The 25,215-nt window shown below is 31.7% G+C and overlaps 3 protein-coding genes and 1 pseudogene across 3 annotated transcripts; all 4 read right to left on the minus strand.

Moving 5' to 3' along the window:
* Positions 1–8,704: 8,704 nt before the first annotated feature.
* Positions 8,705–10,317, minus strand: LOC148772215 (nuclear transcription factor Y subunit B-8-like). The gene is made up of 2 exons (XM_088814935.1): positions 10,251–10,317; positions 8,705–9,294 (listed from the first exon to the last, which is right to left on the minus strand). The coding sequence occupies exons 1-2, from the start codon at positions 10,315–10,317 to the stop codon at positions 8,705–8,707; spliced, it is 657 nt and encodes a 218-aa protein (XP_088671061.1).
* A 1,844-nt stretch (positions 10,318–12,161) lies between these two features.
* On the minus strand, positions 12,162–13,775 carry LOC105977409 (nuclear transcription factor Y subunit B-8). Its single transcript, XM_088814936.1, has 2 exons — positions 13,709–13,775; positions 12,162–12,751 (listed from the first exon to the last, which is right to left on the minus strand). The coding sequence occupies exons 1-2, from the start codon at positions 13,773–13,775 to the stop codon at positions 12,162–12,164; spliced, it is 657 nt and encodes a 218-aa protein (XP_088671062.1).
* Positions 13,776–15,884: 2,109 nt separating this feature from the next.
* LOC148772216 (nuclear transcription factor Y subunit B-9 pseudogene) lies at positions 15,885–17,234 on the minus strand (annotated as a pseudogene).
* Positions 17,235–19,078: 1,844 nt separating this feature from the next.
* LOC105977419 (nuclear transcription factor Y subunit B-9) lies at positions 19,079–20,692 on the minus strand. The gene is made up of 2 exons (XM_088814937.1): positions 20,626–20,692; positions 19,079–19,668 (listed from the first exon to the last, which is right to left on the minus strand). The coding sequence occupies exons 1-2, from the start codon at positions 20,690–20,692 to the stop codon at positions 19,079–19,081; spliced, it is 657 nt and encodes a 218-aa protein (XP_088671063.1).
* Between the last annotated feature and the right edge of the window lie 4,523 nt (positions 20,693–25,215).

Here is a 25,215-nt window from a genome sequence, read left to right on the forward strand (position 1 = left end):
TGTGCCATTTTATTTATTTCTCCCAAGTGGTCAAGAATCATTCAATACTGTTTTAACTTAGTGATTTAGACCCATGGTAGATGATATGGTATTATTGTGGAGTCATTTTCATGAATAGTTTAAGGGTAATTAATTTTTGAAGTTGCTGCATTGAATCTGTCCGAATTTTCATTAGGTCCATCATGCCTAGTTATTTTCTAATCTTGCATGTAGCATGTATTTGTGTTAATTGATTGATTAGGGTTTAGTATAGTGTGACCTCTCTCCCTCTGATTTAAAAAGAATTTTTTTTTACGTAAATTTATATCGACAAGAATCATTTTTAAAAAGTCTTCCGCTCAGATTACATATAATAAGAGTAATCGAGAGAGGGGTGTCACAGAGAATCTATAGTGGAATATAGAGGTTACAACCTCTCATGTGTTAGCATAGGAAGACCCATTTTTCTACATTATTTGCAACAAACTATGTATATTTACTCTCCTTTTTTGCACTTACACATACAATTAATTTCTCTCACTTAATGTATATATCTGGGAAAATTACATTTTTCATCCTCATACTTTACCCACTTTTTCAAAACTGTCCCTAAACATTATAGAGTTACAATAGTAGTCCTTAATCATGCCATTTTTTGACAGAATTGGTCCGCCGTTAATTTTTGCAGTTAAGTTAGATGGAAAATGGCACGTGCCTCTCACATGCCTTCAATTTACAACACTACATAAAAATGGACTTTCAACAACACGCATTGCGTCTTGTTAAAACATATTTTTTATAATTATTATTTTTAATTAAAATTTAATATAAAATCGAAATCACGTAAATTCCAAAAAAATCAACTCGTTTAGGAAATATTGTTTAAAAAATCAAAATATGGTTTAAAAATTTAAAATGTTGTTCCAAAATCGGCATTTTTGGAATTCAATTAAAATATATCGCTCCAAACCAAAATAAAAAACCCGATAGGAATTGGGGATTTAGAAATCTCCATTCCAATTTTCACCTCTAGTCAATTCAAAAAATCCCAATTGTGAGACAATATGTGGAGTTTTAAATCATTCAATATTGGTGAAAATTGGAAAAGAGTTTTCTTATGTTGCCTAGTTTGATAAAATTTTTATTTTATTTTAAAATAATAATTTCATTCAATTTCCAAAAATTCCAATTTTAAAACACAATATTATTTTTTTAGACAATATTATGATTTTTTAAACAATATTTCTGAATTTATTTTGAAAAAAAGATATCGAGTTTTAGATTATTAAATAAGGTTGAAAATTGGAACGGAGTTTTCTTACTCTGCCTATTACGATCAGATTTTTAGTTTATTTAAAACAATAATTTTCATTTGGATTCAAGAAATCCCGGTTTTACAACATTATATAATTATTTTAGACAATACTTCAAAAAATATTTTGAAACAATTTATTGAGTTTTACATTATTAAATTATGATGAAGATTGAAATGGAGGTTTCTTATCCCACCTATTTGGATTGAATTTTTATTTTATTTTGAAACAATGTTTTCATTTGAATTCCGAAAATCTTGATTTTGAAAGCAATATTTCATTTTTTTTAAAACAATGTTTCAATTGTTTAAAGAATATATCTCAAAATATTTTAAAACAAAATATATCGATTTTGTTTTTTTTGGAATTTATATAATTTCGAATTTCAATCAAGTTTTAATTATGAAAAATATGTTTTAACAAGATGCAATGCGTGTTGTTAAAAGTTCATTTTCATCTAGTGTTGTAAATTGAAGGCATGTGAGAGGCACATGCCATTTTCCATCCAACTTAACTGGAAAAATTAACGGCGGACCAATTCTGCCAAAAAATGGCATGATTAAGGACTACTATTGTAACTCCAAAATGTTTAGGGACAGTTTTGAAAAAGTGGGTAAAGTATGAGGACGGAAAATGTAATTTTCCTTATATATCTTCTCATATTTTATTTTATCAATATACCTTATGGATATGTATATATGTGACATGTATAAATAAAATCCATAAGAGGCAACATAGTATCCAATTTTAGTTAAATAACTTTTTTAAGACTGACTTTTCCCATTTTTCCCATCCCAATCCCTTTTGTCTGCATCATGAACGCCGTTTTGATTAAAGATTTACGAAAAAAACATGGCGACATTATTTTGTTTTGTGACGTATTTACTTAGGATATATCGTGCAAAAAGGTAAAAACAAAAGGAAAAATTATAATTCAAGTATATAAACGCAAAAGCAAATAAAGTAAACAAAATAGAACCTTATACGAAAGCCGACAAAAAAATAATATATATTCAATTCAAACAACAATCTCTATATGAGGTATCTAAAAGATCTGTAAACTTAAATCGTACTTATTTAAGATAAAAATAAAAAATAGTTAGACTGCTAGTACAAGAAAAATTGAAATTAACATTGTTCATATAGATTTTATCTACTTCAAAAATAAAAATGATAGCAAATTTATTTTGTGCAACTTTCACGAGATGCAGATGCTCTTGTGGTATCTTTATGTTGGTTATTTGAGTTTTCGCCAATCTCCATCTTTATGAATTATTTCTAATTTTATTTGTGAAATTATTTTCTTCACACTCAAATGGCACACACTAATTCACAATATGCCTCATAGATTTTTGCTATGAAATGTGAAGTGAAAAGGCAAATGTGCATTCAATATATATAGATAAGTTTAGGGTATGGAGATGAGGCCACAAGGGAAAATTAAGGTAGTGAAAATTCGTCATTAGTGGTGAAGGTAGGAGCAAATATGGGAAACATAAATATTGCTTGTACTGTCCAAAACTAGTATATTACTTTTTCTTTTGATGAGTGAAACTGTTGTCGAATTAAAAAAAATAAATTGCTATAATTGCTTGCTTTTAGGAGTAAGTGAATTATAATAAAATATTTTAAATGCATTTGTGAATATGACTGGATTTATGTTATTCATGTAAGAAGATGAAATATTTTGTTAATTTTTACAAATATTCGATTCTCGTATATAATAAGCATTATGAAAACCCAGAAAATATGTACGAAATTTGAAAACTTTTATGGTAATAAAATATATACATAGCAACATCATTGACCCTGGTTCAGACAACCCAAAATGTATAATTCATTTAAGAATGTAGGACGAAACTCACATCCTAACTTGATTCCTCAATTATATAGTAGAGGTAATAGAATTTTCAACCAAAAATTCAATATTTTTAAAATATATTTATATATCTAATCATTTGATTTCGTCAATTGTGTTTAAAATTCAATAACCAAATGTGTATGTCAATTTTCAGCTAGCTGTTGGTTAGGAGTCATGACACATTTTTGGCTAATTGTTGGAATATGTAGAATTATAAACGAATGTGACAAAATATAATATTTCTATTATATTCACGCCGCAAACAAATATCCATACATGAAGTACTTATAAGATTTGTGTACTAACTATATATATACCTTATTTGATAGTATAAGATAAATATCCAAACATAATAGAGAGTTAATAATTAGTATTCATTTTTTATGCCATAACAATAAATGAGAAGAAATCCAATATAATACACATTGGTTCATATATACGTTATGTTTAAAATGAGAATGGTAGGAAAAAAATTATGCAGTTATTTTTAACGGATGTTGATGGTCATCTTGGATCTTAATTTTCCTTACGATCTTAATTATCTGTGATTTCTCTCTCTTTTTGTTGTTTTCTTAATTATTTTCTCTTTATGTTTTGTTTACATAGATGGAATACACTATTTACAGGAGTTGTGAAGTATGTCAAATCAAAATTCATGGTTATAAAAATAAGTGCACGCTTTGAAATGAGTCCACAAGGGCAACCAAGGATGGTGAAAGGACATATGGACAAATTAGAAATACTAATCGTGTGATTAAGTGGTACAGTTCCAGTCGTGTAGACAAATTCTGGGTTGAGTCTTAATTGTGCGTGTGTTGTGAGACTATTTTTTTTCACACACAAAAAAAAGGGAGGGGGTATGGAGAAAAGAAGGCAAATGAATGTTAATTGTTACAGTTGCATAAAATTTTGGATAAAATTTTGGTTAATAATAAAAAAAACTTCTGTTATCTAAGAACACTGGTCGCTCTAACCAATATGAAGAACCCTAATGCTTGTTATTTGAAATGCCATTTTTTGTACGTAGCGATGATTAAAACTCGTCTGAACTCGACAGTTGTTAATAACTTAAAATTAAACTAATATACAGTTGTAAAAGTTCGATAAAATTTTGAATCAGCTTGAATAGTATGCGTATATCTCAATTTGATGATTCATTTGATAATTTATATAAGTATATAATAATATCCAAGTGGAATCACATAAATTAGTTTAGTAGAAAGTCGTATTAAGAACATAATTCATGAATGACTCAGAAATTATGCAGTTTCAGAAAATAATTCATAACTTAATCAATATAATTCTGATTCATTCATACTATACATCAAGTTGAATCTAGTAGAGATATCTAGAAACCACTAAAATTTCACAATTTTCTGAAGAGAATTAGTTAGTCAAATAAGTGATTAAACAGGATGCTACTAATCTGTAACTTAACTAGCGTTCATTAAAATTCATATTTTCTAATTCTTAATTACCCAAACTAATTCTTAATCATATAAATAATTATAACACATAAAAAATCATATTATTATTCTTTATTCCTATCTCATGAAAGACCAAGGTTCTCACCTATGTGATCAAAATCGAAGATAAGGGAAGGGTAAACCGAGAGATTCTTGGAGGTGTGACATCGTGACCTTCGAACTTTGGCCATGAATGATCTTGGGATGACTTGGGCTGAGTTTGGAGAGCTTAGAAGGATTCTCTTCTTGACTATTTTGGGGGAATTTGAGAGAGAGAGAGAGAGAGAGAGAGAAACAGAGAGAGAGGTGATTATTTTTTAGCTGCGGAGCTAGAACAACCATAGTATTCTATTCATTGACGGACATACAATATATACAAAATAGATTTAATAAATAATAATATCAAAGTTAAAATCTGATCGTCGTAGTTAAACAATAGAATGTTGATTATTTCTAACAATTGTAGGTTTAATCAAAATAAATTGTAAATTTAAAATGATCCAAATGCATTACGCAACATCCACTGGAAACAAGAACATAAGTATTTAATTAGAAACAAAAACCTCGTTGAACAAGCCTGAACGGTTCAATCGCCACCACTGCTAGGGGAGAGCCTTCTCCGCCACCACCACCTAATCATTCAAAAAGTACTTCCTAATAGCTTCATCGAACCTAATATACTCATCGGGCCCCACTACTTCATCGTCATCAACTATCACCGGCCCATCACCCATTACCACTAGCGGCGCCAGAGGTGGTGGTGGAACTGGTGGAGCTACTGGAGCAGCTGGCGGTTGCTGGGCGCCGCTACGCACGGCCATCGGCAATTGAATCTGCATCGAGGCCCCGCGCTCCGGATCCTCAGCCCGATATTTATTCAGATAAACTGTAAGGGGCTCCACGTAGTCATCGAACCCAAGTGAGGACATGGCGGCGATTACATCTTCTGGGTGGATGGTTTTTTTGTACTCGCGGTGGGCCTTCTCATTGGCCTCACTAGTTACAATGGAGATGAACTCTGAGACACACTCTTGAATAATCTCCTTCGCATCCTCGGAAATTTTTGCATGGGGCGGGAGCGCCCTACGTAGGACTCGGACGATGTTGGTCATCGGCATATATAGATCCGTCTCCCGCCTGAAGTCTTGCGGTGGCGCCTGATTCTGATCGCCGACATTTGATGTGGGGAGGTTGGGGGCTACTGACTCAGGGTTGATTGTGCCTGAAATGAATGAATTGTATATTTTAATTTAAAAGCATATGAAGTAAAGGCAACATAATGTTTAAAATTGACGAAATGTTTGGTTACATTTTCGGACCAATTTTTAGTTTCTTCATATATGTATAAAAAAACCAAGTAGTGGTATGCCAACTATGGAAAAAGCAAATATAACCCCTAATTTATTGCATTTAATTCGTTTCAACAACAAAAGAATAATGACAACCATGCTTCTTTACTCTCTTTTTTTGCACTTATTTATACAATTAATCTCTCAAACTTTTATTCTTCTATTACACTTCAAGTATATATCATCTCACATTTTTTTTATCAATACACCTCATGGATATGTATATACGTGACATGTATAAATAAAATCCATAAGATGCAACATAGTATCCAATATTACTTAAAATATTTTTTTTATGATTGACTTGTGCCCTTTTTTTCAATCCCAACCCTTTTGTCTACATCATGAACGCCATCTTGATTTAAGATTTACGGAAAAAAAAAACACGATTATTTTTTGTGACGTTTCTACTTAAGATATATCGTGCAAAAAGGTAAAAATAAAAGGAAAAATAGTAAGTCAAGTATATAAACTCAGAATCAAATAAAGTAAATTAACGCGTGTCGTCTGCCGTCAAAACATGAGTTAATCAAAGAATGTTACTTGACAAATATAAAAGTAATCAAAATAGAATCATATACGAAAGCCGACAAAAATATAATTTTTACTTAATTCAAACAACAATCTCTATATGAGGTATCTAAAAGATCTGTAAACTTAAATCATACTTATATAAAATAATAATAAAACAACATATCCAAAAAGTTAAATTAAGAGCATGAATGTTAGATTTCAAGTACAACAGAAAATCAAATTAAAATTGTTCATAGAGATTTTATCGAATTCAAAAATAAAAATGATAGCAAATTTTTTTTGTGCAACTTTTACCTGATGTAGATGCTCTTGTGGTATCCTTATGTTGGGTATTTGAGTTTCCTCCAATCTCCATCTTTATGATTTATTTCAAATTTTATTTGTGAATGTATATCTTCACACTCAAATGGCACACACTAATTCACTATATGCTTCTTAGATATTTTGTATGAAATGTGAAGTGAAAAGGCAAATGTGCATTCAATATATATAGATATGTTTAGGGTTTGGGAATGCGTCCACAATGGCAAATTTGGGCGGTGAAAATTTATCATTAGTGGTGAAGGTAGGAGTAAATTTGGGAAAAAATAAATTTGCTTGTACCGTCAAAAACTAGTATATTGCATTTCTTTTGATGAGTGAAAATGTTGTCGAATTAAAAAAAATGCTATAATTGTTTGCTTTTAGGAGTAAGTGAATTATAATAACATACCATAAATGCATTTGTGAATATGACTGGATTTATGTTATTCGTTCAAGAAGATGTAATATTTGGTTAATTTTTACAAATATTGGATTGTCGTATAAAACAAGCATTATGAACAACAACAAAATATGTCTGAAATTTGAAAAATATTATGTTAATAAAATTTATACATAGCAACACAATTGACCCTAGTTGAGACAACCCAAAACGTATAATTCATCTAAGAATGTAGAACGAAACTCACATTCTAGCTTGATTCCTCAGTTATATAGTAGAGCTAATACAGTTTTCAACCAAAAATTCAACATTTTTATAATATATTTATATATCTAATCATTTATGATTTCGGCATTTATTTTTAAAATTGAATAACCAAATGTGTATGTTGATTTTCAACTAGTTGTTGGTTAGGAGTCATGACGCATTTTTGGCTAATTGTTTGAATATATAGAATTATAAACCAAGGTGAAAATATAATTTTTTTCTATCTAAGTCACGGCGCAAAAAAAAATTCATGCATGAAGTACCTATAAGATTTATATACTAACTATATATGCCTTATTTTCAAATATAAAATAAATATCCAAAACACAACTAGAGAGTTAATAATTTGTATTCATTTTTCATGCGTTAACAATAAACGGGAATAAATCCATTATAATACACATTGGTTCATAAATACATTACGTTTCAAATGAAAATGTTAAGAAAACTTTTATGCAGTTCTTTAAACATATCTTGACGGCCATCTTGAATATTATTTTTCCTTCTAGTCCTAATTATCTGTGATTTTTCAGTGCCATCTAAATCGATGAAAACGCGCTGATAATTGATAAATTATTTTAATAGACTACTATGAAACATTGGATTGATGAAATGGAGTTTGATTTTTACCTCAAATCGCTGTCGGATTGCTCGTTTAATTCGCGGGAATTCGAAGAGTGTTGGAGAGAGTTTGAGTTAACTTTGAATTTTTTTGAAACAATATACAAATGAACTAAAAGTGCACTGTAATGTGGTAAAAGTTGCACTATGAATAGCATTTCAATATTATTAATGAGTGTATGAATACAAGACTATGGGTTCTCTAGGGTCTAAGAATGCCATATTTCTCGAACCTTAAGCGAATTGATTTGGTCATGTGCATAAAAATTACTTAATAATTAGTTTTGAATATTCTTTTTAGGTACAGAGCTGGAACAACCCAGTATTCTGTTCATTGACGCACATCCAATATATACAAAATAGATTTTATAAATAATAATATCAAAGTTAAAATCTGATCGTCGTAGTTAAACATAAAAATGTTGATTATTTCTAACAATTGTAGGTTTAATCAAAATAAATTGTAAATTTAAAATGATCCAAATGCATTACGCAACATCCACTGGAAACAAGAACATAAGTATTTAATTAGAAACAAAAACCTCGTTGAACAAGTCTGAACGGTTCAATCGCCACCACTGCTAGGGGAGAGCCTTCTCCGCCACCACCACCTAATCATTCAAAAAGTACTTCCTAATAGCTTCATCGAACCTAATATACTCATCGGGCCCCACTACTTCATCGTCATCAACTATCACCGGCCCATCACCCATTACCACTAGCGGCGCCGGAGGTGGTGGTGGAACTGGTGGAGCTACTGGAGCAACTGGCGGTTGCTGGGCGCCGCTGCGCACGGCCATCGGCAATTGAATCTGCATCGAGGCCCCGCGCTCCGGATCCTCAGCCCGATATTTATTCAGATAAACTGTAAGGGGCTCCACGTAGTCATCGAACCCAAGTGAGGACATGGCGGCGATTACATCTTCTGGGTGGATGGTTTTTTTGTACTCGCGGTGGGCCTTCTCATTGGCCTCATTAGTTACAATGGAGATGAACTCTGAGACACACTCTTGAATAATCACCTTCGCATCCTCGGAAACTTTTGCATGGGGCGGGAGCGCCCTACGTAGGACTCGGGCGATGTTAGTCATCGGCATATATAGATCCGTCTCCCACCTGAAGTCTTGCGGTGGCGCCTGATTCTGATCGCCGACATTTGATGTTGGGAGGTTGGGGGCTACTGACTCAGGGTTGATTGTGCCTGAAATGAATGAATTGTATATTTTAATTTAAAAGCATATGAAGTAAAGGCAACATAATGTTTAAAATTGACGAAATGTTTGGTTACATTTTCGGACCAATTTTTATTTTCTTCATATATGTATAAAAAAACCAAGTAGTGGTATGCCAACTATGGAAAAAGCAAATATAACCCCTAATTTATTGCGTTTAATTCGTTTCAACAACAAAAGAATAATGACAACCATGCTTATTTTTCTCTCCTTTTTTGCACTTATTTATACAATTAATCTCTCAAACTTTTATTCTTCTATTACACTTCAAGTATATATCATCTCACATTTTTTTTATCAATACACCTCATGGATATGTATATACGTGACATGTATAAATAAAATCCATAAGAAGCAACATAGTATCCAATTTTACTTAAAAGATTTTTTTTATGATTGACTTGTGCCCTTTTTTTCAATCCCAACCCTTTTGTCTACATCATGAACGCCATCTTGATTTAAGATTTACGGAAACAAAAAACACGATTATTTTTTGTGACTTTTCTACTTAAGATATATCGTGCAAAAAGGTAAAAATAAAAGGAAAAATAGTAAGTCAAGTATATAAACTCAGAATCAAATAAAGTAAATTAACGCGTGTCGTGTGCCGTCAAAACATGAGTTAATCAAAGAATGTTACTTGACAAATATAAAAGTAATCAAAATAGAATCATATACGAAAGCCGACAAAAATATAATTTTTACTTAATTCAAACAACAATCTCTATATGAGGTATCTAAAAGATCTGTAAACTTAAATCATACTTATATAAAATAATAATAAAACAACATATCCAAAAAGTTAAATTAAGAGCATGAATGTTAGATTTCAAGTACAACTGAAAATCAAATTAAAATTGTTCATAGAGATTTTATCGAATTCAAAAATAAAAATGATAGCAATTTTTTTTTGTGCAACTTTTACCTGATGCGGATGGAGATGCTCTTGTGGTATCCTTATGTTGGGTATTTGAGTTTCCTCCAATCTCCATCTTTATGATTTATTTCAAATTTTATTTGTGAATGTATATCTTCACACTCAAATGGCACACACTAATTCACTATATGCTTCTTAGATATTTTGTATGAAATGTGAAGTGAAAAGGCAAATGTGCATTCAATATATATAGATATGTTTAGGGTTTGGGAATGCGTCCACAATGGCAAATTTGGGCGGTGAAAATTTATCATTAGTGGTGAAGGTAGGAGTAAATTTGGGAAAAAATAAATTTGCTTGTACCGTCAAAAACTAGTATATTGCATTTCTTTTGATGAGTGAAAATGTTGTCGAATGAAAAAAAATGCTATAATTGTTTGCTTTTAGGAGTAAGTGAATTATAATAACATACCATAAATGCATTTGTGAATATGACTGGATTTATGTTATTCGTTCAAGAAGATGTAATATTTGGTTAATTTTTACAAATATTGGATTGTCGTATAAAACAAGCATTATGAACAACAACAAAATATGTCTGAAATTTGAAAAATATTATGTTAATAAAATTTATACATAGCAACACAATTGACCCTAGTTGAGACAACCCAAAACGTATAATTCATCTAAGAATGTAGAACGAAACTCACATTCTAGCTTGATTCCTCAGTTATATAGTAGAGCTAATACAGTTTTCAACCAAAAATTCAACATTTTTATAATATATTTATATATCTAATCATTTATGATTTCGGCATTTATTTTTAAAATTGAATAACCAAATGTGTATGTTGATTTTCAACTAGTTGTTGGTTAGGAGTCATGACGCATTTTTGGCTAATTGTTTGAATATATAGAATTATAAACCAAGGTGAAAATATAATTTTTTTCTATATAAGTCACGGCGCAAAAAAAAATTCATGCATGAAGTACCTATAAGATTTATATACTAACTATATATGCCTTATTTTCAAATATAAAATAAATATCCAAAACACAACTAGAGAGTTAATAATTTGTATTCATTTTTCATGCGTTAACAATAAACGGGAATAAATCCATTATAATACACATTGGTTCATAAATACATTACGTTTCAAATGAAAATGTTAGGAAAACTTTTATGCAGTTCTTTAAACATATCTTGACGGCCATCTTGAATATTATTTTTCCTTCTAGTCCTAATTATCTGTGATTTTTCAGTGCCATCTAAATCGATGAAAACGCGCTGATAATTGATAAATTATTTTAATAGACTACTATGAAACATTGGATTGATGAAATGGAGTTTGATTTTTACCTCAAATCGCTGTCGGATTGCTCGTTTAATTCGCGGGAATTCGAAGAGTGTTGGAGAGAGTTTGAGTTAACTTTGAATTTTTTTGAAACAATATACAAATGAACTAAAAGTGCACTGTAATGTGGTAAAAGTTGCACTACGAATAGCATTTCAATATTATTAATGAGTGTATGAATACAAGACTATGGGTTCTCTAGGGTCTAAGAATGCCATATTTCTCGAACCTTAAGCGAATTGATTTGGTCATGTGCATAAAAATTACTTAATAATTAGTTTTGAATATTCTTTTTAGGTACAGAGCTAGAACCCAGTATTCTGTTCATTGACGCACATCCAATATATACAAAATAGATTTTATAAATAATAATATCAAAGTTAAAATCTGATCGTCGTAGTTAAACATAAAAATGTTGATTATTTCTAACAATTGTAGGTTTAATCCAAATAAATTGTAAATTTAAAATGATCCAAATGCATTACGCAACATCCACTGGAAACAAGAACATAAGTATTTAATTAGAAACAAAAACCTCGTTGAACAAGTCTGAACGGTTCAATCGCCACCACTGCTAGGGGAGAGCCTTCTCCGCCACCACCACCTAATCATTCAAAAAGTACTTCCTAATAGCTTCATCGAACCTAATATACTCATCGGGCCCCACTACTTCATCGTCATCAACTATCACCGGCCCATCACCCATTACCACTAGCGGGGCCGGAGGTGGTGGTGGAACTGGTGGAGCTACTGGAGCAGCTGGCGGTTGCTGGGCGCCGCTGCGCACGGCCATCGGCAATTGAATCTGCATCGAGGCCCCGCGCTCCGGATCCTCAGCCCGATATTTATTCAGATAAACTGTAAGGGGCTCCACGTAGTCATCGAACCCAAGTGAGGACATGGCGGCGATTACATCTTCTGGGTGGATGGTTTTTTTGTACTCGCGGTGGGCCTTCTCATTGGCCTCATTAGTTACAATGGAGATGAACTCTGAGACACACTCTTGAATAATCACCTTCGCATCCTCGGAAACTTTTGCATGGGGCGGGAGCGCCCTACGTAGGACTCGGGCGATGTTAGTCATCGGCATATATAGATCCGTCTCCCGCCTGAAGTCTTGCGGTGGCGCCTGATTCTGATCGCCGACATTTGATGTTGGGAGGTTGGGGGCTACTGACTCAGGGTTGATTGTGCCTGAAATGAATGAATTGTATATTTTAATTTAAAAGCATATGAAGTAAAGGCAACATAATGTTTAAAATTGACGAAATGTTTGGTTACATTTTCGGACCAATTTTTATTTTCTTCATATATGTATAAAAAAACCAAGTAGTGGTATGCCAACTATGGAAAAAGCAAATATAACCCCTAATTTATTGCATTTAATTCGTTTCAACAACAAAAGAATAATGACAACCATGCTTATTTTTCTCTCCTTTTCTGCACTTATTTATACAATTAATCTCTCAAACTTTTATTCTTCTATTACACTTCAAGTATATATCATCTCACATTTTTTTTATCAATACACCTCATGGATATGTATATACGTGACATGTATAAATAAAATCAATAAGATGCAACATAGTATCCAATTTTACTTAAAAGATTTTTTTTATGATTGACTTGTGCCCTTTTTTTCAATCCCAACCCTTTTGTCTACATCATGAACGCCAGCTTGATTTAAGATTTACGGGAAAAAAAAAACACGATTATTTTTTGTGACGTTTCTACTTAAGATATATCGTGAAAAAAGGTAAAAATAAAAGGAAAAATAGTAAGTCAAGTATATAAACTCAGAATCAAATAAAGTAAATTAACGCGTGTCGTGTGCCGTCAAAACATGAGTTAATAAAAGAATGTTACTTGACAAATATAAAAGTAATCAAAATAGAATCATATACGAAAGCCGACAAAAATATAATTTTTACTTAATTCAAACAACAATCTCTCTATGAGGTATCTAAAAGATCTGTAAACTTAAATAATACTTATATAAAATAATAATAAAACAACATATCCAAAAAGTTAAATTAAGAGCATGAATGTTAGATTTCAAGTACAACAGAAAATCAAATTAAAATTGTTCATAGAGATTTTATCTAATTCAAAAATAAAAATGATAGCAAATTTGTTTTGTGCAACTTTTACCTGATGCGGATGCAGATGCTCTTGTGGTATCCTTATATTGGGTATTTGAGTTTCCTCCAATCTCCATCTTTATGATTTATTTCAAATTTTATTTGTGAATGTATATCTTCACACTCAAATGGCACACACTAATTCACTATATGCTTCTTAGATATTTTGTATGAAATGTGAAGTGAAAAGGCAAATGTGCATTCAATATATATAGATATGTTTAGGGTTTGGGAATGCGTCCACAATGGCAAATTTGGGCGGTGAAAATTTATCATTAGTGGTGAAGGTAGGAGTAAATTTGGGAAAAAATAAATTTGCTTGTACCGTCAAAAACTAGTATATTGCATTTCTTTTGATGAGTGAAAATGTTGTCGAATGAAAAAAAAATGCTATAATTGTTTGCTTTTAGGAGTAAGTGAATTATAATAACATACCATAAATGCATTTGTGAATATGACTGGATTTATGTTATTCGTTCAAGAAGATGTAATATTTGGTTAATTTTTACAAACATTGGATTCTCGTATATAAGAAGCATTATGAACAACAAAAAAATATGTCCGAAATTTGCAAAATATTATGGTAATAAAATTTATACATAGCAACACAATTGACCCTGGTTGAGACAACCCAAAACTTATTATTCATCTATGAATGTAGGACGAAGCTCACATCCTAGCTTGATTCCTCAATTATATAGTAGAGCTAATACAGTTTTCAACCAAAAATTCAACATTTTTATAATATATTTATATATCTAATCATTAATGATTTCGGCAATTATGTTTAAAATTGAATAACCAAATGTGTATGTTGATTTTCAACTAGTTGTTGGTTAGGAGTCATGACGCATTTTTGGCTAATTGTTTGAATATATAGAATTATAAACCAAGGTGAAAATATAATTTTTTTCTATATAAGTCACGGCGCAAAAAAAAATTCATGCATGAAGTACCTATAAGATTTATATACTAACTATATATGCCTTATTTTCAAATATAAAATAAATATCCAAAACACAACTAGAGAGTTAATAATTTGTATTCATTTTTCATGCGTTAACAATAAACGGGAATAAATCCATTATAATACACATTGGTTCATAAATACATTACGTTTCAAATGAAAATGTTAGGAAAACTTTTATGCAGTTCTTTAAACATATCTTGACGGCCATCTTGAATATTATTTTTCCTTCTAGTCCTAATTATCTGTGATTTTTCAGTGCCATCTAAATCGATGAAAACGCGCTGATAATTGATAAATTATTTTAATAGACTACTATGAAACATTGGATTGATGAAATGGAGTTTGATTTTTACCTCAAATCGCTGTCGGATTGCTCGTTTAATTCGCGGGAATTCGAAGAGTGTTGGAGAGAGTTTGAGTTAACTTTGAATTTTTTTGAAACAATATACAAATGAACTAAAAGTGCACTGTAATGTGGTAAAAGTTGCACTACGAATAGCATTTCAATATTATTAATGAGTGTATGAATACAAGACTATGGGTTCTCTAGGGTCTAAGAATGCCATATTTCTCGAACCTTAAGCGAATTGATTTGGTCATGTGCATAAAAATTACTTAATAATTAGTTTTGAATATTCTTTTTAGGTACAGAGCTAGAACCCAGTATTCTATTCATTGACGCACATCCAATATATACAAAATAGATTTTATAAATAATAATATCAAAGTTAAAATCTGATCGTCGTAGTTAAACATAAAAATGTTGATTATTTCTAACAATTGTAGGTTTAATCAAAATAAATTGTAAATTTAAAATGATCCAAATGCATTACGCAACATCCACTGGAAACAAGAACATAAGTATTTAATTAGAAACAAAAACCTCGTTGAACAAGTCTGAACGGTTCAATCGCCACCACTGCTAGGGGAGAGCCTTCTCCGCCACCACCACCTAATCATTCAAAAAGTACTTCCTAATAGCTTCATCGAACCTAATATACTCATCGGGCCCCACTACTTCATCGTCATCAACTATCATCGGCCCATCACCCATTACCACTAGCGGCGCCGGAGGTGGTGGTGGAACTAGTGGAGCTACTGGAGCAGCTGGCGGTTGCTGGGCGCCGCTGCGCACGACCATCGGCAATTGAATCTGCATCGAGGCCCCGCGCTCCGGATCCTCAGCCCGATATTTATTCAGATAAACTGTAAGGGGCTACACGTAGTCATCGAACCCAAGTGAGGACATGGCGGCGATTACATCTTCTGGGTGGATGGTTTTTTTGCACTCGCGGTGGGCCTTCTCATTGGCCTCATTAGTTACAATGGAGATGAACTCTGAGACACACTCTTGAATAATCACCTTCGCATCCTCGGAAATTTTTGCATGGGGCGGGAGCGCCCTACGTAGGACTCGGGCGATGTTAGTCATCGGCATATATAGATCCGTCTCCCGCCTGAAGTCTTGCGGTGGCGCCTGATTCTGATCGCCGACATTTGATGTTGGGAGGTTGGGGGCTACTGACTCAGGGTTGATTGTGCCTGAAATGAATGAATTGTATATTTTAATTTAAAAGCATATGAAGTAAAGGCAACATAATGTTTAAAATTGACGAAATGTTTGGTTACATTTTCGGACCAATTTTTATTTTCTTCATATATGTATAAAAAAACCAAGTAGTGGTATGCCAACTATGGAAAAAGCAAATATAACCCCTAATTTATTGCATTTAATTCGTTTCAACAACAAAAGAATAATGACAACCATGCTTATTTTTCTCTCCTTTTTTGCACTTATTTATACAATTAATCTCTCAAACTTTTATTCTTCTATTACACTTCAAGTATATATCATCTCACATTTTTTTTATCAATACACCTCATGGATATGTATATACGTGACATGTATAAATAAAATCCATAAGATGCAACATAGTATCCAATTTTACTTAAAAGATTTTTTTTATGATTGACTTGTGCCCTTTTTTTCAATCCCAACCCTTTTGTCTACATCATGAACGCCAGCTTGATTTAAGATTTACGGGAAAAAAAAAACACGATTATTTTTTGTGACGTTTCTACTTAAGATATATCGTGAAAAAAGGTAAAAATAAAAGGAAAAATAGTAAGTCAAGTATATAAACTCAGAATCAAATAAAGTAAATTAACGCGTGTCGTGTGCCGTCAAAACATGAGTTAATAAAAGAATGTTACTTGACAAATATAAAAGTAATCAAAATAGAATCATATACGAAAGCCGACAAAAATATAATTTTTACTTAATTCAAACAACAATCTCTCTATGAGGTATCTAAAAGATCTGTAAACTTAAATAATACTTATATAAAATAATAATAAAACAACATATCCAAAAAGTTAAATTAAGAGCATGAATGTTAGATTTCAAGTACAACAGAAAATCAAATTAAAATTGTTCATAGAGATTTTATCTAATTCAAAAATAAAAATGATAGCAAATTTGTTTTGTGCAACTTTTACCTGATGCGGATGCAGATGCTCTTGTGGTATCCTTATATTGGGTATTTGAGTTTCCTCCAATCTCCATCTTTATGATTTATTTCAAATTTTATTTGTGAATGTATATCTTCACACTCAAATGGCACACACTAATTCACTATATGCTTCTTAGATATTTTGTATGAAATGTGAAGTGAAAAGGCAAATGTGCATTCAATATATATAGATATGTTTAGGGTTTGGGAATGCGTCCACAATGGCAAATTTGGGCGGTGAAAATTTATCATTAGTGGTGAAGGTAGGAGTAAATTTGGGAAAAAATAAATTTGCTTGTACCGTCAAAAACTAGTATATTGCATTTCTTTTGATGAGTGAAAATGTTGTCGAATGAAAAAAAATGCTATAATTGTTTGCTTTTAGGAGTAGGTGAATTATAATAACATACCATAAATGCATTTGTGAATATGACTGGATTTATGTTATTCGTTCAAGAAGATGTAATATTTGGTTAATTTTTACAAATATTGGATTGTCGTATAAAACAAGCATTATGAACAACAACAAAATATGTCTGAAATTTGAAAAATATTATGTTAATAAAATTTATACATAGCAACACAATTGACCCTGGTTGAGACAACCCAAAACGTATAATTCATCTAAGAATGTAGAACGAAACTCACATTCTAGCTTGATTCCTCAGTTATATAGTAGAGCTAATACAGTTTTCAACCAAAAATTCAACATTTTTATAATATATTTATATATCTAATCATTTATGATTTCGGCATTTATTTTTAAAATTGAATAACCAAATGTGTATGTTGATTTTCAACTAGTTGTTGGTTAGGAGTCATGACGCATTTTTGGCTAATTGTTTGAATATATAGAATTATAAACCAAGGTGAAAATATAATTTTTTTCTATATAAGTCACGGCGCAAAAAAAAATTCATGCATGAAGTACCTATAAGATTTATATACTAACTATATATGCCTTATTTTCAAATATAAAATAAATATCCAAAACACAACTAGAGAGTTAATAATTTGTATTCATTTTTCATGCGTTAACAATAAACGGGAATAAATCCATTATAATACACATTGGTTCATAAATACATTACGTTTCAAATGAAAATGTTAGGAAAACTTTTATGCAGTTCTTTAAACATATCTTGACGGCCATCTTGAATATTATTTTTCCTTCTAGTCCTAATTATCTGTGATTTTTCAGTGCCATCTAAATCGATGAAAACGCGCTGATAATTGATAAATTATTTTAATAGACTACTATGAAACATTGGATTGATGAAATGGAGTTTGATTTTTACCTCAAATCGCTGTCGGATTGCTCGTTTAATTCGCGGGAATTCGAAGAGTGTTGGAGAGAGTTTGAGTTAACTTTGAATTTTTTTGAAACAATATACAAATGAACTAAAAGTGCACTGTAATGTGGTAAAAGTTGCACTACGAATAGCATTTCAATATTATTAATGAGTGTATGAATACAAGACTATGGGTTCTCTAGGGTCTAAGAATGCCATATTTCTCGAACCTTAAGCGAATTGATTTGGTCATGTGCATAAAAATTACTTAATAATTAGTTTTGAATATTCTTTTTAGGTACAGAGCTAGAACCCAGTATTCTGTTCATTGACGCACATCCAATATATACAAAATAGATTTTATAAATAATAATATCAAAGTTAAAATCTGATCGTCGTAGTTAAACATAAAAATGTTGATTATTTCTAACAATTGTAGGTTTAATCCAAATAAATTGTAAATTTAAAATGATCCAAATGCATTACGCAACATCCACTGGAAACAAGAACATAAGTATTTAATTAGAAACAAAAACCTCGTTGAACAAGTCTGAACGGTTCAATCGCCACCACTGCTAGGGGAGAGCCTTCTCCGCCACCACCACCTAATCATTCAAAAAGTACTTCCTAATAGCTTCATCGAACCTAATATACTCATCGGGCCCCACTACTTCATCGTCATCAACTATCACCGGCCCATCACCCATTACCACTAGCGGCGCCGGAGGTGGTGGTGGAACTAGTGGAGCTACTGGAGCAGCTGGCGGTTGCTGGGCGCCGCTGCGCACGACCATCGGCAATTGAATCTGCATCGAGGCCCCGCGCTCCGGATCCTCAGCCCGATATTTATTCAGATAAACTGTAAGGGGCTCCACGTAGTCATCGAACCCAAGTGAGGACATGGCGGCGATTACATCTTCTGGGTGGATGGTTTTTTTGTACTCGCGGTGGGCCTTCTCATTGGCCTCATTAGTTACAATGGAGATGAACTCTGAGACACACTCTTGAATAATCACCTTCGCATCCTCGGAAATTTTTGCATGGGGCGGGAGCGCCCTACGTAGGACTCGGGCGATGTTAGTCATCGGCATATATAGATCCGTCTCCCGCCTGAAGTCTTGCGGTGGCGCCTGATTCTGATCGCCGACATTTGATGTTGGGAGGTTGGGGGCTACTGACTCAGGGTTGATTGTGCCTGAAATGAATGAATTGTATATTTTAATTTAAAAGCATATGAAGTAAAGGCAACATAATGTTTAAAATTGACGAAATGTTTGGTTACATTTTCGGACCAATTTTTATTTTCTTCATATATGTATAAAAAAACCAAGTAGTGGTATGCCAACTATGGAAAAAGCAAATATAACCCCTAATTTATTGCATTTAATTCGTTTCAACAACAAAAGAATAATGACAACCATGCTTATTTTTCTCTCCTTTTTTGCACTTATTTATACAATTAATCTCTCAAACTATTATTCTTCTATTACACTTCAAGTATATATCATCTCACATTTTTTTTATCAATACACCTCATGGATATGTATATACGTGACATGTATAAATAAAATCCATAAGATGCAACATAGTATCCAATTTTACTTAAAAGATTTTTTTTATGATTGACTTGTGCCCTTTTTTTCAATCCCAACCCTTTTGTCTACATCATGAACGCCAGCTTGATTTAAGATTTACGGGAAAAAAAAAACACGATTATTTTTTGTGACGTTTCTACTTAAGATATATCGTGAAAAAAGGTAAAAATAAAAGGAAAAATAGTAAGTCAAGTATATAAACTCAGAATCAAATAAAGTAAATTAACGCGTGTCGTGTGCCGTCAAAACATGAGTTAATAAAAGAATGTTACTTGACAAATATAAAAGTAATCAAAATAGAATCATATACGAAAGCCGACAAAAATATAATTTTTACTTAATTCAAACAACAATCTCTCTATGAGGTATCTAAAAGATCTGTAAACTTAAATAATACTTATATAAAATAATAATAAAACAACATATCCAAAAAGTTAAATTAAGAGCATGAATGTTAGATTTCAAGTACAACAGAAAATCAAATTAAAATTGTTCATAGAGATTTTATCTAATTCAAAAATAAAAATGATAGCAAATTTGTTTTGTGCAACTTTTACCTGATGCGGATGCAGATGCTCTTGTGGTATCCTTATATTGGGTATTTGAGTTTCCTCCAATCTCCATCTTTATGATTTATTTCAAATTTTATTTGTGAATGTATATCTTCACACTCAAATGGCACACACTAATTCACTATATGCTTCTTAGATATTTTGTATGAAATGTGAAGTGAAAAGGCAAATGTGCATTCAATATATATAGATATGTTTAGGGTTTGGGAATGCGTCCACAATGGCAAATTTGGGCGGTGAAAATTTATCATTAGTGGTGAAGGTAGGAGTAAATTTGGGAAAAAATAAATTTGCTTGTACCGTCAAAAACTAGTATATTGCATTTCTTTTGATGAGTGAAAATGTTGTCGAATGAAAAAAAAATGCTATAATTGTTTGCTTTTAGGAGTAAGTGAATTATAATAACATACCATAAATGCATTTGTGAATATGACTGGATTTATGTTATTCGTTCAAGAAGATGTAATATTTGGTTAATTTTTACAAACATTGGATTCTCGTATATAAGAAGCATTATGAACAACAAAAAAATATGTCCGAAATTTGCAAAATATTATGGTAATAAAATTTATACATAGCAACACAATTGACCCTGGTTGAGACAACCCAAAACTTATTATTCATCTATGAATGTAGGACGAAGCTCACATCCTAGCTTGATTCCTCAATTATATAGTAGAGCTAATACAGTTTTCAACCAAAAATTCAACATTTTTATAATATATTTATATATCTAATCATTAATGATTTCGGCAATTATGTTTAAAATTGAATAACCAAATGTGTATGTTGATTTTCAACTAGCTGTTGGTTAGGAGCCATGACACATTTTCGGCTAATTGTTTGAATATATAGAATTATAAACCAAGGTGAAAATATAATTTTTTTTCTATATAAGTCACGCCGCAAAAAAAATTCATGCATGAAGTACCTATAAGATTTATATACTAACTATATATGCCTTATTTTCAAATATAAAATAAATATCCAAAACACAACTTGAGAGTTAACGATTAGTATTCATTTTTCATGCGCTAACATTAAATGGGAAGAAATCCATTATAATACACATTGGTTTATATATAAATTAAATTTCAAATGAAAATGTTAGGAAAACTTTTATGCAGTTCTTTAAACATATCTAGACGGCCATCTTGAATATTATTTTTCCTTCTAGTCCTAATTATCTGTGATTTTTCAGTGCCATCTGAATCGATGAAAACGCGCTGGTAATTGATGTATTTTTTTAATAGACAACTATTAAACATTGGATTGATGAAATGGAGTTTGAGTTTTACCTCAAATCGCTGTCGGATTGCTCGTTTAATTCGCGAGAATTCGAAGAGTGTTGGAGAGAGTTTGAGAGGACTTTGAATTTTTTTGAAATAAGATACAAATGAACTAAAAGTGCACTGCAATGTGGTAAAAGTTGCACTATGAATATCATTTCAATATTATTAATGAGTGTATGAATACAAGACTATGGGTTCTCTAGGGTCTAAGAACGCCATACCTCTCGAACCATAAGCGAATTAATTTGGTCTTGTGCATAAAAATTACTTAATAATTAATTTTGTATATTCTTTTTAGGTACAAAGCTAGAACAACCCAGTATTCTATTCATTGACACACATACAATATATACAAAATAGATTGAATAAATAATAATATCAAAGCTAAAACATGATCGTCGTAGTTAAACAATAGAATGTTGACTATTTCTAACAATAGTAGGTTTAATCAAAATAAATTGTAAATTTAAAATGATCCAAATTCATTACGCAACATCCACTGGAAACAAGAACATAAGTATTTAATTAGAAACAAAAACCTCGTTGAACAAGCCTGAACGGTTCAATCGCCACCACTGCTATGGGAGAGCCTTCTCTACCACCACCACCTAGTAATTCAAAAAGTACTTCCTAATAACTTCAGCGAACCCAATATACTCATCGGGGCCCACTACTTCGTCGTCATCAACTATCACCGGCCCATCACCCATTACCACTAGCGGCGCCGGAGGAGGTGGTGGAACTGGTGGAGCTACTGGAGCAACTGGCGGTTGTTGGGCGCCGATGCGCACGGCCATCGGCAATTGAATCTGCATCGAGGCCCCGAGCTCCAGATCCTCAGCCCGATATTTATTCAGATAAACTGTCAGGGGCTCCACGTAGTCATCGAACCCAAGTGAGGACATGGCGGCGATTACATCTTCTAGGTGGATGGTTTTTTTGTACTTGCGGTGGGCCTTCTCATTGGCCTCACTAGTTACAATGGAGATGAACTCTGAGACACACTCTTGAATAATCTCCTTCGCATCCTCGGAAATTTTTGCATGGGGTGGGAGCGCTCTACGTAGGACTCGGACGATGTTGGTCATCGGCATATATAGATCCGTCTCCCGCCTGAAGTCTTGCGGTGGCGCCTGATTCTGATCGCTGACATTTGATGTGGGGAGGTTGGGGGCTACTGACTCTGGGTTGATTGTGCCTGAAATGAATGAATTGTATATTTTTATGTAAAAGAAGATGAAGTGAAGGCAACATAATGTTTATAATTGACGAAATGTTTGGTTACATTTTCAGACCAATTTTTATTTTCTTCATATATGTATAAAAAAACCAAGTAATGGTATGCCAACTATGGAAAAAAGCAAATATAACCCCTAATTTATTGCATTTAATTCGTTTCAACAACAAAAGAATAATGACAACCATGCTTATTTACTCTCCTTTTTTGCACTTATTTATACAATTAATCTCTCAAACATTTATTCTTCTATTACACTTCAAGTATATATCATCTCACATTTTTTTTATCAATACACCTCATGGATATGTATATACGTGACATGTATAAATAAAATCCATAAGATGCAACATAGTATTCAATTTTACTTAAAATATTTTTTTTATGATTGACTTGTGCCCTTTTTTTCAATCCCAACCATTTTCTCTGCATCATGAACGCCATCTTGATTTAAGATTTACGGAAAAAAAACACGATTATTTTTTGTGACGTTTCTACTTATGATATATCGTGCAAAAAGGTAAAAATAAAAGGAAAAATAGTAAGTCAAGTATATAAACTCAGAATGGAATAAAGTAAATTAACGCGTGTCGTGTGCCATCAAAGCATGAGTTAATCAAAGAATGTTACTTGTCAAATATAAAAGTAATCAAAATAGAATCATATACGAAAGACGACAAAAATATAATTTTTACTTAATTCAAACAACAATCTCTATATGAGATATCTAAAAGATCTCTAAACTTAAATCATACTTATATAAAATAATAATAAAATAACATATCCAAAAAGTTAAATTAAGAGCATGAATGTCAGATTGCTAGGACAACAAAAAATAATAATAAAATCGTTCATAGAGATTTTATCTAATTCAAAAATAAAAATGATAGCAAATTTGTTTTGTGCAACTTTTACCTGATGCGGATGCAGATGCTCTTGTGGTATCCTTATGTTGGGTATTTGAGTTTTCTCTAATCTCCATCTTTATGATTTATTTCAAATTTTATTTGTGAATGTATATCTTCACACTCAAATGGCACACACTAATTCACTATATGCTTCTTAGATTGTATGAAATGTGAAGTGAAAAGGCAAATGTGCATTCAATATATATAGATATGTTTAGGGTTTGGGAATGCGTCCACGATGGCAAATTAGGGCGGTGAAAATTTGTCATTAGTGGTGAAGATAGGAGTAAATTTGGGAAAAATTAAATTTGCTTGTACCAACAAAAACAAGTATATAATAGCTTTACTTTTGATGAGTGAAAATGTTGTCGAATTAAAAAAATTGCTATAACTGTTTGCTTTTAGGAGTAAGTGAATTATAATAACATACCATAAATGCATTTGTGAATATGACTGGATTTATGTTATTCATTCAAGAAGATGTAATATTAGGTTAATTATTACAAATATTTGATTCTTGTATACAACAAGCATTATGAACAACAAGAAAATATGTCCGAAATTTGCGAAATATTATGGTAATAAAATATATACATAGCAAGACAATTGACCCTGGTTCAGACAACCCAAAACTTATAAATCATCTATGAATGTAGGACGAAACTTACATTCTAGCTTGATTCCTCAATTATATAGTAGAGCTAATACTGTGTTCAACCAAAAATTCAACATTTTTATAATATATTTATATATCTAATCATTTATAATTTCGGCAATTATGTTTTTAATTGAATAACCAAATGTGTATATTGATTTTCAACTAGCTGTTGGTTAGGCGTCATGACACATTTCCGGCTAATTGTTTCAATATATAGAATTATAAACAAGGTGAAAATATAATTTTTTTTCTATATAAGTCACCCGCAAAAAAAATTCATGCATGAAGTACCTATAAGATTTATATACTAACTATATATGCCTTATTTTCAAATATAAAATAAATATCCAAAACACAACTTGAGAGTTAACAATTAGTATTCATTTTTCATGCGCTAACATTAAATGGGAAGAAATCCATTATAATACACATTGGTTCATATATAAATTACGTTTCAAATGAAAATGGTAGGAAAACTTT

The sequence above is a fragment of the Erythranthe guttata genome, chromosome 2 (genome assembly GCF_056151865.1).
Source record: "Erythranthe guttata isolate IM_541 chromosome 2, IM_541, whole genome shotgun sequence".
Classification (NCBI taxonomy): Eukaryota; Viridiplantae; Streptophyta; class Magnoliopsida; order Lamiales; family Phrymaceae; genus Erythranthe; species Erythranthe guttata.

What these genes read in the sequence shown, in the direction of transcription:
- LOC105977409 (XM_088814936.1), bottom strand. Translation starts at nt 13,775, where the DNA reads ATGGAGATTGGAGGAAACTCAAATACCCAATATAAGGATACCACAAGA. An exon ending in AGCATCTGCATCCGCATCAG is followed by an intron (nt 12,752 to 13,708) that starts GTAAAAGTTGCA and finishes CATTCATTTCAG; the next exon opens with GCACAATCAACCCTGAGTCA.
- LOC148772215 (XM_088814935.1), bottom strand. Translation starts at nt 10,317, where the DNA reads ATGGAGATTGGAGGAAACTCAAATACCCAACATAAGGATACCACAAGA. An exon ending in AGCATCTCCATCCGCATCAG is followed by an intron (nt 9,295 to 10,250) that starts GTAAAAGTTGCA and finishes CATTCATTTCAG; the next exon opens with GCACAATCAACCCTGAGTCA.
- LOC105977419 (XM_088814937.1), bottom strand. Translation starts at nt 20,692, where the DNA reads ATGGAGATTGGAGGAAACTCAAATACCCAATATAAGGATACCACAAGA. An exon ending in AGCATCTGCATCCGCATCAG is followed by an intron (nt 19,669 to 20,625) that starts GTAAAAGTTGCA and finishes CATTCATTTCAG; the next exon opens with GCACAATCAACCCTGAGTCA.